Source organism: Ammospiza nelsoni, chromosome 3 (assembly GCF_027579445.1).
Source record: "Ammospiza nelsoni isolate bAmmNel1 chromosome 3, bAmmNel1.pri, whole genome shotgun sequence".
Classification (NCBI taxonomy): Eukaryota; Metazoa; Chordata; class Aves; order Passeriformes; family Passerellidae; genus Ammospiza; species Ammospiza nelsoni.
The window spans coordinates 29,009,733-29,023,349 of NC_080635.1; the positions used below are offsets into that span (position 1 = coordinate 29,009,733).

At 36.6% G+C, this 13,617-nt stretch overlaps 1 protein-coding gene across 2 annotated transcripts in view; it reads left to right on the forward strand.

Moving 5' to 3' along the window:
* RBKS (ribokinase) overlaps positions 1 to 13,617 on the forward strand; it is a 75,668-nt gene that overhangs the window by 8,444 nt on the left and 53,607 nt on the right. For both annotated transcript variants that reach the window (XM_059467427.1, XM_059467429.1), the window contains exon 2: positions 11,994 to 12,126. In XM_059467427.1, coding sequence (XP_059323410.1) covers positions 11,994 to 12,126 — 133 coding nt within the window. The remainder of the gene's footprint in view (positions 1 to 11,993; positions 12,127 to 13,617) is intronic.

Genomic DNA, 13,617 nt, shown 5'->3' on the forward strand with positions numbered 1-13,617 from the left:
AAATGAATCTAGAAACATTTTGATCCTAGCAGGTGATACATTTTTGGGGTATATTTTCCTAATGAAAGAAGAAAATCAGCTACTCCATCTTGTGTTCTCTCGCCTGGCCAAGAACACTTGTCTGAAACCCAGTAACATTCCTTACAGTTCTGTTATTCACGGCTACTTAATTGTTTGACTTAAAGATTCACAATTTTCTGCTTTCACTAGAATGTTGTTTTTCACCTTTGGAGGTCAGTAAGCTATTAGACACTACCCACAAAAGTAAAACAGTGTGATCATCAGTCTTTTCATCTTTTTAGTGGGTGCCCTCTTTGCCAGCTATCAGTAGCTGAATCTCTTTGTTGAACCTTCCAGAGAGTGTACATGCTTTCTCATGGGCTGGTGACAGGAGAAGCCAGTTTCAACACCGTAATGGCAAAAGAAAATTAATACATTTAAAATGCAGAGTCCAGCGTTAGAACAGTTGCTAAAGTTGCAAGATGAGAGTGGTGGACTCAAAATATTATGTATTTCATCCCTTCAAATACTTAAGAATTTTTAAGCCAAGGAAGTAGACTTTCCTGAAAATGAGTGTGAAAAGAAAGGGAAAAGACATTAGATGAATGTTTGTAGAGAATAGACATCATCAGTCTGGGTATTGCAACATGAGACAAAATTAATAGTAATTTTTGGTGATGTAGGTTCATTTCAGAAACACACTACTTCTCTGCATATTTCAGCCTATCTATTTTCCCACCTAACACAAGTGAACTCTCCTAAAATATCTCTTTCAATGATCTGGGTATGACCATTTGGAAAAAAATGCCAAAATGGTGTGCCCTAAGTACAAACAAACTTATTCAGTTACACAGAAGGTCTAGGATGTGAAAGGATTCTTCCTGAAATTGTTACCATATGAGTGACTACAGCAGAAAGAAATTCCTTGTCCCATGGTCGTTCACTGAAATGGAACCAGGCTGGAATAAAAGGATAGACAAAATTATTGTATGTATTTTTTGGAGGCTAAAATTACTAATGCCATAACAGACCTGGCTCTTATTTGCTGCCTATACAGTCAGGTGATGTTACAGCAACCTCCTGGCCATGCGTCTTCCCCATCATTTTGCATTCCTTCGGAGGCTTCATCTGTCTGTGGAAAATCCAGATTTGATACCTCTGTTGGAATAAAGTGAAATGCCAGGAAGTGAAATGGTTGTGATCAAGGAAGAGAATGTTGTGATGAAAGCTTATTTGCCAATTGTCCAATATCACGGTAAGACGGGGTTTTGGTTAATTTGTGCTACGTACAGATGTCGTTTTATCTCAGTAGTGCTTTGTAACATACGGCTGTTGCTTCATATTGTAACATCCCATGTTAGAGAGGGCACAACTATTGCCTTTTGCTCTCTGTAGGGTGTTAGCAGCTGAGCAGCTCCAAGTAAATAGCATGCAAAGCACCAATAGCAGTGTCAGTACTGCAGGGTATTCCTTGGGCTTCTGCTATATCCCATGATACATATTGAATATTACATCGTGTTATGAAAGTATCTATACTTTCTAGCCCCAATAAATACTTTTTCCATATAACTTCCACAGAATTTTTAATGGTTTGTTTATTGTCCTACTATTACTGCAAACTGGTTTTGACTATTTAAAATAAAATGTCTCTTGCCTTTTCAGTCTGGAGGTGCCTGACATGCAAGATTCACAACAGTCAAATGGGAAGTTGTCTAAAGGAATTCCTTTGAAAACATTTGTCACAATGGCCAGGTGTTTGGCGCTAGATTTTAACACTCAACACTGAGAATATTATATTTTCTCCCCCTTTGTGAGACACAGAATGGTGTGATTAATATTCCATTCTGTCCTGTTAGTGAATTACTTGCTGGCTGTACTGTTAAAGGAAATAACCATTTTCCTAGATGCATTTCTAGACTTAAGTATCTTTGGGTGAATTTTAGTACTCCTGACAGTAAAGAGCTGCTGGCACAAATCAAAACCTGCAATAAAAATCATACAGAGTCGATGGTAACAAATTTGTGTAAAAACACTCTGGGCAGGCATATATATTATGTTGCCTCTAGGAGCTGTCTGAGCTGTTCTTTCCATAGGAACTTAGCAGTAAGGTTTTGTTTGCTTGTTTTATATGGCTCCAGTTGTTAGCTCCTATATCAAGCTGCAGTAAGTTATTTGATGCTGACATCCAAGTTCCCTTGAGGATCCTTGTATCATATACTTCGAGCCAGAAGAAAATACAAAATTACTTTTCACTAGTATGTTGCCAAAGTGGGTGCACTTTGTAGAACACGTTGATCTTTGTGACAACTAATTATAAAATAAGAAGGTGGTAATGTTCCCAAATATATCAATGTGCTCTCTTCTGTATTTTATTCTTTCTTCTTTCCATTTCTGAATTTAGTCCTTTTTTCCTCCTTTTTCTCCTGTGCGACATCAATAACATGTCATTGTTGAACCGTGAAATTTCCCCTAATTTGTTTTCACCTCTTCTTGGTGTCCCTGTACATCATGTTCTTACAGTGCACTTCTCTTCTGTATTGCTCTTTCCCTCTCATCTTTCAAAAATAACTTTTACGTCTGTAAAGTATCATAACTCTCTTTCGTCAATTTATTCCATCCATCACTTGCTATATTTCTTGTGTTCTTTCAGATCCCTGTTTATACAAAATGTATAAACCTTGATAGTATAAACAGCAGAAAGAAAAAGCATTGGTCAGAGCTGAAAATAAAGGATAAGCAGATCAAGTTCAAGACTCATGGGAAAACTGGCATTTTTTATGTTCTCAGCAGCAATATGACTGACTATTCATTCCTTCTAATTGTCTGATCCTGTTAGTATTATTCAATAATTTTAAAAATTAATTTTAATTTTTCTTTTTCCCAGAAAGGACCAAGTGAAAAATGCCCATTTGGAAAAAAAAGTAACTGGTGATTTTGCTGGAACTCATACTACTCCATATAGAAACAGCAAAAATGTGCAAATTTTTCTTCAGTTTTTATTCTGTGTTGCTCATTAAATTCTGTGCTTAAATGGAGACACAGGAGTTGTCTATTGGTAGGCATTAGAAGCTAGCTTTATACAGAATTACACTTTTCCTTCTGATATTTAGGGATCTACCTCTCCCAAAAGAGCTTAAATTGTGAAAAAGATAAAGGGACTTAGCTAGGTGGGATTCCTACCTGTCACAGCAGAGTTGACTTGGCCAGTGAAGCCACACACACTCCCCACACACCCTGCACATTCTTATCTTTGCCCTGCAAGCCTTAATTTTACTGCAATCCCAGATTTTAGTTGGTGCCTTTATAATTAGATGGAACTTCAGAGAACACTTTCTTTTATCAGTGAATAAACAGTAAGATAGTTTCAAAGTAAAAACTTGACTAAAAATTTATCCTGAAGTGGCTGAGCAGTAAAACTTGATGGTGGTTGTAGGTCCCTTCCAACTGAACTATTCTATTCTATTCTATTCTATTCTATTCTATTCTATTCTATTCCCATATAATAAATATACATCTATGTAAATATATTTATTGCATTCATTATTTATGATACATTGAATAAATGTATGTAAACAATGTCTCATTTTGGTTATACTTTTCATTCATGACCCATATGGATTCAGCAGGAAACACTGCACATACAAACTTGATAAAAAATATCACATATTTCTCAAAATTACTGTCCTGGCTATAAGCTTTTAGAACATCTTATTGAAGAAAATTATAACTACTTGAACCACACTGTACTTTGTCTTGATGACTCTGTACTCTGAAAACACATCTCTGGTGTTGCTTGTGATACTATAGTTTATAAAACACAGTATGCTTGTGTGCAAAATGCTGATGCTTAATGGTATGAGGGGCTTCTTATTTTTTACCTGAAAAAGACTGACAGCAAGATTTTGTATGGTAGGTGCCCTGTTTTCTGTATGATAGCAAAGTGTATCATACTTTATCAGTATCAGATATCAGTAAAGTATCAGAATAAAAAAATCAGTACAGATTACTTTGTTGATTTACCAGTATATAGAAAATCATGATGACAAGAACAAGGACCATGTGGTCTGTCCAGCCAACCATATTATTTCTACTTTGTTCACTGCTGTCTGATAAATTCTTTTTTTAAGAGGTATAGAAAAAAAATTAATGTTTGCATGTCTTGTTTATCTTAATCTGTCCTTGGGCAGGTAAAGATCACTGTTTGCTTGGGTTCCAAAGGTTGTTTTGTTTTGTATTTTTTTTTCTGCTTCAGCACTGGTATTTCATCATGATACAATGTTCTGTTCAGCACAGGAACTGTAGGCAGCCTGCTTCAGTTCTGGGTGAGCACAGCCTGTTTCAGAGACAGTCTCTTCTAACATTACTGTCAGATTGCATTGAAAATAATTATGTAACTGCCATTCCAAAAATAATGTAATCGAGAGACATCAATGAGGAACAACGTGGGAGGCAAATAAAGCTAGAGAGTAGCAATTCTGAAAATTTCCACAATCTTTCTTAAATACAAAACAGATGTTTGGTAAGAATGATGGAATGTTTGCTGAGACTTAAATATCTGAAGATAGATTTATTTGAGTTTTTACGTCTCTTTAGAGCTTCAGATTCAGAATTACACATTCCACACATTATGAACCCATCAATGTTGTTCCACCTTTTCCCCAGATTTAAATGCTAGTGATGTGAGGAAATGTTACAGGTTTGTTGTTCCATGAGAAAGCTTTCTGGTAATTAGTCAAAAAAATAATTTCTTTGTATTGAAGTTTTTATATTCATAACATAATTTAGGAAATTGATGTATTAGTAATACCATAATTTCACTGAAATGCAGTACAGTGTATTACCATAAATGCTTCAGAGCGTTCATCTGAATGCCTTTCTATTTGCTTCAGCTTTTAATATCTAGGAGGGTAAAATCTGATTCTGCACAGAGGGTCAACAAAATTATTCATTGAAGCTCTTGAAGAACTGTGGACAGCTGTTCTCATTTTATATGTTACAAGTTTTGTTCCTTTTCAATTGAAGCTGTGATTGTACATATAAGAAGATATCACTCTTGTGGCCATCTTACGTGTAGTAACAGCCATTCATTTCATTTTCTCCCTTGCTAGAGATTTTCTACAGTTATGCCACTTCAGCTGTTTACCCACTCAGTAATGAGATCTACAAACCAGTTTGTCTATTTATATATATCTATTAATGTGCTTATATAAACAGTTTGTATATTTATCTGTTGTTTATATATATTTCTGTTTCATAAAATACATATTTTCCCTGATGGCAAAACTCATTGAAAAGATTCCTGCAGCTTTGCACCAGTTTATCATTCACTTGTTTGTGTTGTGATGATAAATGTTCTTTGATGTAAACTCAAACTGATTTTAAAAAGTCCCTCTGAATGGATGATGGTGCAAAGCTTTTGCATCTCACTGTGCTGCAAAGGGACTCCTCTGTAAGTGTCAGTTATTGTGCCTGAGACCAGCTTGGGTTGTGCTTCCATAGTGTTCATCACTGTGGGCTGCAGGGAGAACTCAGACCATCAAAAGTCTGAGCAATAGGCAAGTGTTTGAATTGTCTGAAAAGTTTTGAGTTTTTTTTAAAAGAAAATCTTGTCGTGTTGAGGAGCATAAAAGGAAAATAATAGAGATTTGCTATGATTTTTAGGGTTTTGTCAGTCATTGAAGGTCTGAAGGATGTCTACAAACCTAGAACCAGATTGCCCCATGCTTAAACCAAGGTCTAGTTAACTGAATTCCTGAGGTAATCTCTTTAGAAATCTTGGAAGTCTTCTACCTCCCAGTAATATATTTTAATGGATGATTAAAAGGAGTGAAAACATAAATGAGTCAAGAATATCAGATTTTGAAAAGAGTGTGGTCTTTTTGTCTCCATGTTATGGATACTTTCCCACAGCACATGTTCAAGTCTTCAAAATGAAGCTAGACAAAACATATCAAGGCTAAACCAAAATGTCAAGCCAGATCCAAACGAGGTCTGAGAGTTTTTCACCACAATGTTGTATTATATTAGAGGCAAGAACTGTTCTCTCCTTTGTATTTGTTCAATTGTGAGAATCATGAAAGGCCAGTAAATTGTATGTACTAGACAGTGGCTAGTTACACCTACTCTAATCTCACTGGGATTTTCCCCATTCTAGGGAATTCCCAGGAGTGGAGAAAGCAAGTTTTGTTCAGTGATTCAAAGAGAACAGAATCAAAGCTAAATTCTAGAGCCTTATATTATATTGCTTTTTATTAAGTCAGTTTTAAATTCAGTATTTCTGCTGCTATTTTCCTACCCCTGCTCATCTTCACCTCTCTTCAGGAATTTAAGAAATCTGAATGTTTCTTTTGATACTATTTAAATAACAGTAATTTTAAGCATTTTTGGTGATATTTAATGTAGAAATTCTCTTCCCCTCTGAGTTGCCTGATGAGAATATTGTTGGGACTTTTTTAGAGAAAAATATTCACGTGCTTTGCTATTTTCCTTTCTCATGCATGCCATTCTCTGCAATGAAGTGATACTCTCTGCTTTTCCATATATCTAATGAGCTAAGTATACTGTGCTACTTAGGCAAACCTTAGCAACAGAGCATTAAGTGTTTTCAACACAAAGTAGTATCAAGTGAAGTCCCAGCTTTGGCTCAGGGCAGTCTGGCTGTACCGCTGCCAGCAGAGAATCTCCTGCTCCTCCCTTCACTGACCCACCTTGGCTGCTGGATAATGAGTTGGATGAATGCTCTGGTCCAAATGAAAATGACCCTTTGAACAAAAATGTTTTGAATTAGGAAGCTCTGTAAATAAAAGCAATAAAAGCAGTGCTAGAGAAATAGTGGGGAAATGCTGTGAGAAGCGGGCATGGCTTCACATCAGTTTAAGCTGACAATAATAATACATCTTTTTAGTTTTCACGTGTTGAAAACAATGAACAAACAGTGGTCAGGTGTGAAGAATCAGAAGCAAACTATGATTCATTTCAGGATTAATTTATGCAAATTCTGCATAATATGTATCTCTCCCTTTCCCCTTTTTCATACTTTCTATCTCTGTATGTGATTTAGTCATATGCATAGAGGGGAACTTTTTGAGAAAACCCAGAATATCGGGAAAGGTGCACTAATGACTCAGTACATTGTGCTTTCACCTCTGATTCAGTGCTTCAACACTGTAGTATAAGGTTCTCTTCTGGTTTTAATGCCATCCCTCCAAAGGGATGTCTGTTCTTAAATACAAATGCTAATCAGCTCTAGCCTCTATGGGAACTCGTGGACATGCTGGAAGGGAGGGTTGAAGTTAGTGCAGTGGTAGAATACTCATGTCTGTGCCTTTATTCATCCCAAACCTCTGAAACATAAGTGTACGTAAGATTCTTCATTAGTCTCAAACAAATGTGGGCAGCATTCCTGTGTGCTTTACATTTAAATATTGTTTTGTAAAAACTCGGTTGAAATTATGAGTGAGGATATTCCTTGCTTGTAACGTCCAAAGTAATTCAAGATATTTCAGTCTGAACTTTCCTCTATAAATAAGATTCAGTTGTACCATGCACAATTTGCAAAACATGCAGTGATTTTATTTTACTTAGAATGTATTATGAGTTTTCAAGTTCAGTTTCTGATTGTTCATAAGACATAAGAGCACAGTATCCTTTGCACCATTTAGGCTATCAATGGTGAGCAGAATTTGTCATGTAAGCAAGGAGGAGTCTGTTGAATAGTAACTTATATTGGGTTTTTCAGGTCAATGTTTTCAAATTACGTCAGAAGTTGTAAATGGCTTTGCAAAACATTTTATGTAACAATTCTGAATGCTCATGTGACATTTTTTCTAATTAACTTATTTAGCCTAGTTTTGGAGTAACATTAGCTGTTTCATCACTTTTAGGCTATTTTGGGTATTCTTTGTGACACCATGAATAAGCCAAGAATTTATAGGGTTTCTTAATCATACAGATTAGTCATCACTGCCTGCTCATAAAAGAAGCCTGAAATGCTCATTAAAATTGTCTGATGTGAATCAAAAGTTAGAATAGTTGCAGAATTAAATGATGAGAGAATACCATTATATTAGCAAAGAAACCTGTTTCAGGAGTACTGGTTTCAGTGTAAGTTAAAACTGCCTATATAGATCAGTATAGATATCAGATCAGATATATAGATTAGTGTATATCCAAATTTGTTTCATATGGAAAATAAGAATGGGCTTCTGGAATGGAGATTTGGTCTGGAATGATTGGCAATCATACCTAAAATGAAACATGGTGAAGGTTTGCTTGTAGGGATCTGTAGGAAGTTGCTACGTGTTCTTGCCTGGTCTGTTTTAGCTTATTTTAAAAATTGAACTGTTATAAATCACACTTGCACTTGATCCTTTGCCCTTTGCCTTGTACCTTTCCATCAGAGCAATAAAAAAGGTCATTTCCCTGTCTTCCACAAGCTGTTTGAACCCCACAGGCAGTTGTTATGCCATGCTACTTGAAACACTGAGACCAAAATTCTCATCTCACCAAGCCTGTTTTTCACCAGTGAAATTATGATGCTTCCACTAGACTTGCATGTTGATGCCAACATAAAAGAAAGAAGAATCAAGTCATAGTGTGGCCACTGTTAAAACAGCAATATTTATGGTTGAACATACCTGAATATGAGCTCTGAGTAGTGCTATTAGGAGATGTGTGCTGAAAAGAAAATTTATAATCTTTGCTTTAAAATATATTGACTGTTTATGGAAGCAAATTCTATTTAGAATAAGCTATAATCTCTTTAAAAAACCAGCCTAAGGAAGAAAATTTAATTGAGAATTGATGCCATTTTCATACTGCAGAATTTAAATGAGAAGACAGTGTGAGCTGGTGGATTAAGCTGATCTCTCTTTTTGTTTTTGCCCCTGGCTTCTTGACTGACCCATGAAAAGGCAAAATGCATTGACTAAGTCCCATACCTGCGAAACAGGAATAATTATGTTGTTCTGCTTTTTAAGGTGTAGTGAGATGTGTGGATGAAAGGAACTGTACAAGAGCTGCTATTTGTTCTTATTACCAAGGCTGGGTGAAAATCCTTCCTTACTGAATGCTGCCTAATTTTAGAGGTGTATGTGCTGTACCCTGGCAGTAACTGAAGAGGAGCTTCCTCAGCTGAGTCTTGTGGCCTTCATTCTGTGGTCCACAACTGTCTCTACTTTGGCTTCCAGTGGTGAAAATGGTGATAAATTACAGACGTTGCCATTAAGGAATATTGTTTATTTATTTCTATTTATCGATACTCTTTATTATTGCAACTTTGTCCCTGAGAATGTAAAGTTACTCATTAATGGAAACAATTTCCTGGATGCTGCTGTGGGCAGTTTTAACTTCACCGTATTAGGACTGTATTAGGTATTAGGAGCTTAGCAATCATTTCCAGATATATATATATATATATATATATATACACATATATATATATATACACATATATATATATACACAAGGTAATAAGGTAATAAGTGTATTTTTAAAAAGCTTTTGTGTTTTTATTGGAAATGGTTTAAACATTTTGCAACAAAATGTTCCTGGCTCTGAATCTCTGGAAATGAGTGCTGTGAGCTGTATGTGTGACTCTTCGGGGGTTTATCTGTGGCCACCCACACAAAAGAAACCTGGTGACTGTGTATGCTATCCTAAAATCTGGCATGCTGTGTTAGTGAGTGTCTCTGTTAGTGTGGCTGCATCCCTACCCGCATCTCTCTGGAAACTGTAACTACTGATACCTGTAACAACTCCTTCAAAGCCAAAATCTTAATTTCTGGGAGTTTGGGACTTGTTTGACTTTGGTGGTTTCATTTTAGGTTTTCTTGACTTTCTACTGATCCTACACCTTTGGACTGAAGAAATTGAAAATTAGAGGGAGAAAAAAAATGTTTGCTTTTTCCTGAGAATTTTCAGTAAATTAGACTGTGCTCTGTCATTAGTTCTGTAAGATTCTGCAAACACCCATATGCCCCAGAAGGTGCAGCATAAGCTCAAAAAGTAACATATACATTCTTCATATCCTTTCAAAAACAATCTGTAGTGATTGCCTTATGCAGAAGCACAGAATCATAGAACATTCAGGGTTGAAAGGAACTTTAAAGATCATCCAGTCACAACCTCTTCTGCCATAAGCAGGCACACTTCCCATTAGACCCTGGGCCTTATCCAACCTGGCCTTAAACACTGCCAGGGGTGAGGCATCCAGAATCTCCCTGGACAACTTGTTCCAGTGTCTCACCACCCCCACAGTGAATAATTTCTTGTAATATCTAACCTTTTATTCTGAATTGGAAGGCTGGCAATTTTCAAAGAGTCACAGAATAGTTGAAGTTAGAAGGGACTACAGTGATCCACATCTGTTCCAAGCTCCCTTCTCAGGCAGAGTCATCCTAGAGCGCGTGGTACATTGCATCCAAGCAGTTCTTGAATATCCCCAGTGAGGGAGACTTTCTGGGCTCAGTCACCCACGCAGTAAAGAAGTTCTTCCTCATGTTCAGGTGGGAACTTTCTGGGCATCAGTTTCTGCCCATCACCTCCTGTCCTATTGCTCAGCAGCACTGAGCAGAGCCTGGCTCCATCCTCCTGGCACCCTCCCTTCAGATACTGACAGACTTTGATGAGGTTCCCTCTCTGGCATCTCTTGTCACAGCTGACCAGGCCCAGCTCCCTCAGCCTTTCCTCATACATGAGATGCTCCAGTCCCTTGATCATCTTTGTTACCCTCTGCTGGACCCGCTCCAGGGGCTCCATGTCCCTCTAGTCCTGAGGAGCCCAGAATTCAGTTTTTGGATTTTGAAGCTGCTGTGAGATTTATTGGTAAAATGACGTTTTAAATTGACAAACAGAGCTGAATTTAATCTCTTCATCATTAGGGTGGTGGATTCTTCTGAATTCTTTTAGACTCCCATTCCCCATGCTTCCTTTCTATCCTGCAGACTTTGGGAACTGTCTGAGGTAACTGTTCTTGACTGAGTAGGTTCTTAGTACACCATGGAATGCCTTCCCTTTCCACATGTTGTGAAGTTGTTTGTAGCATAAGAGATTTTAAAATTACATTTTTAGGCCTGGTATCTGGAATGCATGCCTTGAGAAGGCAGAAATTTTGGTTGTCTGAGTGTTGAAAATGCATCCTTGGGTTACATATTTTAATAAAAATTACAGAAGTCAGGTAGTCTTTGCATTCTGAGAAATTCTGTCCCACAGTCTCAGTGGCATCTTTTACTCTTTTCAACTTTTGTTTGAGATAGCAAAGCATCTGGTAGGGTTAACAGAACTGCAGTTTTGTTTTGTTTTTTTTCAAAATGGAAATGAAACCAGAATACACTCCTGATGGCTTTCGGCTTGTATTAGTGCATCTGGTTCTGGGCACCCATCTGCAGAAGGATGTAAATGTGATTGGACTGCATTCAAGGAAAAAAAAAATGCTGAGAAGTTGTAAAGAGAAAAACTTAAAAAAGAAAAATGTTAAATATGTACAGTATGCCTGCATGACAGCAGAGGAGAGGCAGGTTTTGGTAATGATTACAATTCTTAGGGGTGTGAACACCAACAGAGTGAAAAATTACTTAAGGATAGTTTAAGAAGGTATAATTACATGTAATGGAACTAAATTAACTATATGTAAACTTGAGCCTAATTTTACAGTAAAAAAACCCCATGAACAGTGAGACCTATAGATTTATGGTTTATCTGTATTAAGAATCCCAGTCAGGGATAAGGTGCATCTTCTGTAGAAACATGAAACATGAACAAAAGAAATGCAGTCCCTCTCTTGAGGGGACAAGAAACTTGATTGTGTGGCACATAAGGAATAAACTTAAGCTAGTGGGATGTGGAGTAGAACCCTAAAAGGTCTTTTAAGTATTTTTCAGTCTTATTGGCTGACTGTTGAGTCATTTAGGATTATAACAATGTAACTCTTATATTGAAGATGCTTGTTATCTTCAGCCACTAATGTATGTAAATATTGCTTTAAATTGGAATAGCCTTACTACGCGATTGCCAAAAGCTGGAGAAACTATCCTTGGACACAAGTTTTTTGTTGGTTTTGGTGGGAAAGGAGCCAACCAGTGTGTCCAGTCTGCTCGACTTGGGGCCAAGACCTCGCTGATCTGCAAGGTAAGTACTGACTTGTTCTTCAATTACAGCTGAACTGAATGTTCATGCAAATTCCAGTAAACCTTTTGGTCACTTACCAAAAAGCTTTTGGTATGTTTTTAGCTTTTAAAAATCTCTCTCTAATTCTCTTTTCTTTTTCTTATTTCAGCTATAAATTTAAGCATGGAGGAGGCTTTTTAAGAACATTGCCAGAACCAAAGACTAGTTGGCTACAGATCTGACAGAAATTGCATATAGAGAAGTATTGCAAAACTTAGGTTGATATGCCATGGAAAAGAGAATTGGAAGAGTTAGACATGTTTAAAATTTAAGAAATCTTGATTAGGCCTTCCTCTTTATGTTCCCCACTGTTACAGCTATCAGCACTTCATTGATGGCATTCAGGTGCTAGAAGCTATGGTTGCTCTGAATTTACTTTGTAGATGATTAAAAACCAGCCACTCACAAGCCAGTGACAAATTTGAGAAAGAATGTAAAAGTGCTTTGAGGGTTGAATCATTATCTCTTTACTTGAGGTTAAGATAAGGTGATAGTATCCAAATTCTAGCACTTTTGTGTGCTATGGGATATTTTTGCCTACTTTTCTGAAACATCTGATGTACTGCAGCTCTAAGGACTTGCTCACAGACCATTGGGCTGATTCAACTTGGCAGATGCTATATACTTACAAGGCTTTTCTTTGATTTTTGTCATTAAACATTATAAGTTTTGAGTGATCATTACTACGGTTAAGATCAAATTTTTTCTCTCTGTAGTCTTTATTGTCTATCCTGTGCTAACTGTAGATGAAACTTCAAATTGACTGGACATACTTTGTTTTTTGCCATAGCTGGGGAGGATGCTAAATTTGTTGGATCATTGTCTGTCAAGGATTTTTTGAGAAGTACTGCAAACATCTCAAGGAAGCCTTCTTCACTGTTCTTTCAATTCAACGTTTAGACTAAACAATGTTGGCTATAAATTTAAATTACACCTGAAAGCATTTCTGTGAGTTATTATCACTAGTTCTTCTACAGTGTGGGGTCGGCTTTTTTTGGCAATGTTTGCACTTCTGTCATATTGTGTATATTTGATCATTTTTGCATTCAAGAACGATCAGATTCAAGTACAAGATGAACTGTCAGTGAATTCCCTTCTAACATTTCCTGCTAAATGTTAAAAGGTTTTTTTCCATTGCAAGTGTGAATTTTGCTTTATTTTTTTAAAATGATCTAGCCCTTTGCTCAGTGCAATGGAAACATACACATTCGTAATAAAATTTAGTAGCTACTATATTTTCTAAGTACTTTTCAAAAACATACTTCTGTTATTTCAGTAAAACCCATTCTTCTTTCTGTCTTTCTGTCTTTCCATCTTTCTGTCTGTCTGTCCATCTGTCTCTTTCTCTTGTTTTCTCTTGCTTTCTGTTGTGTATTCATTGGAGAAAATGTTAGCATTTTCTATTTTTTTAATTTTGAAAGTTGTTATTTAGTTTTTAAAAATTGCACTTTA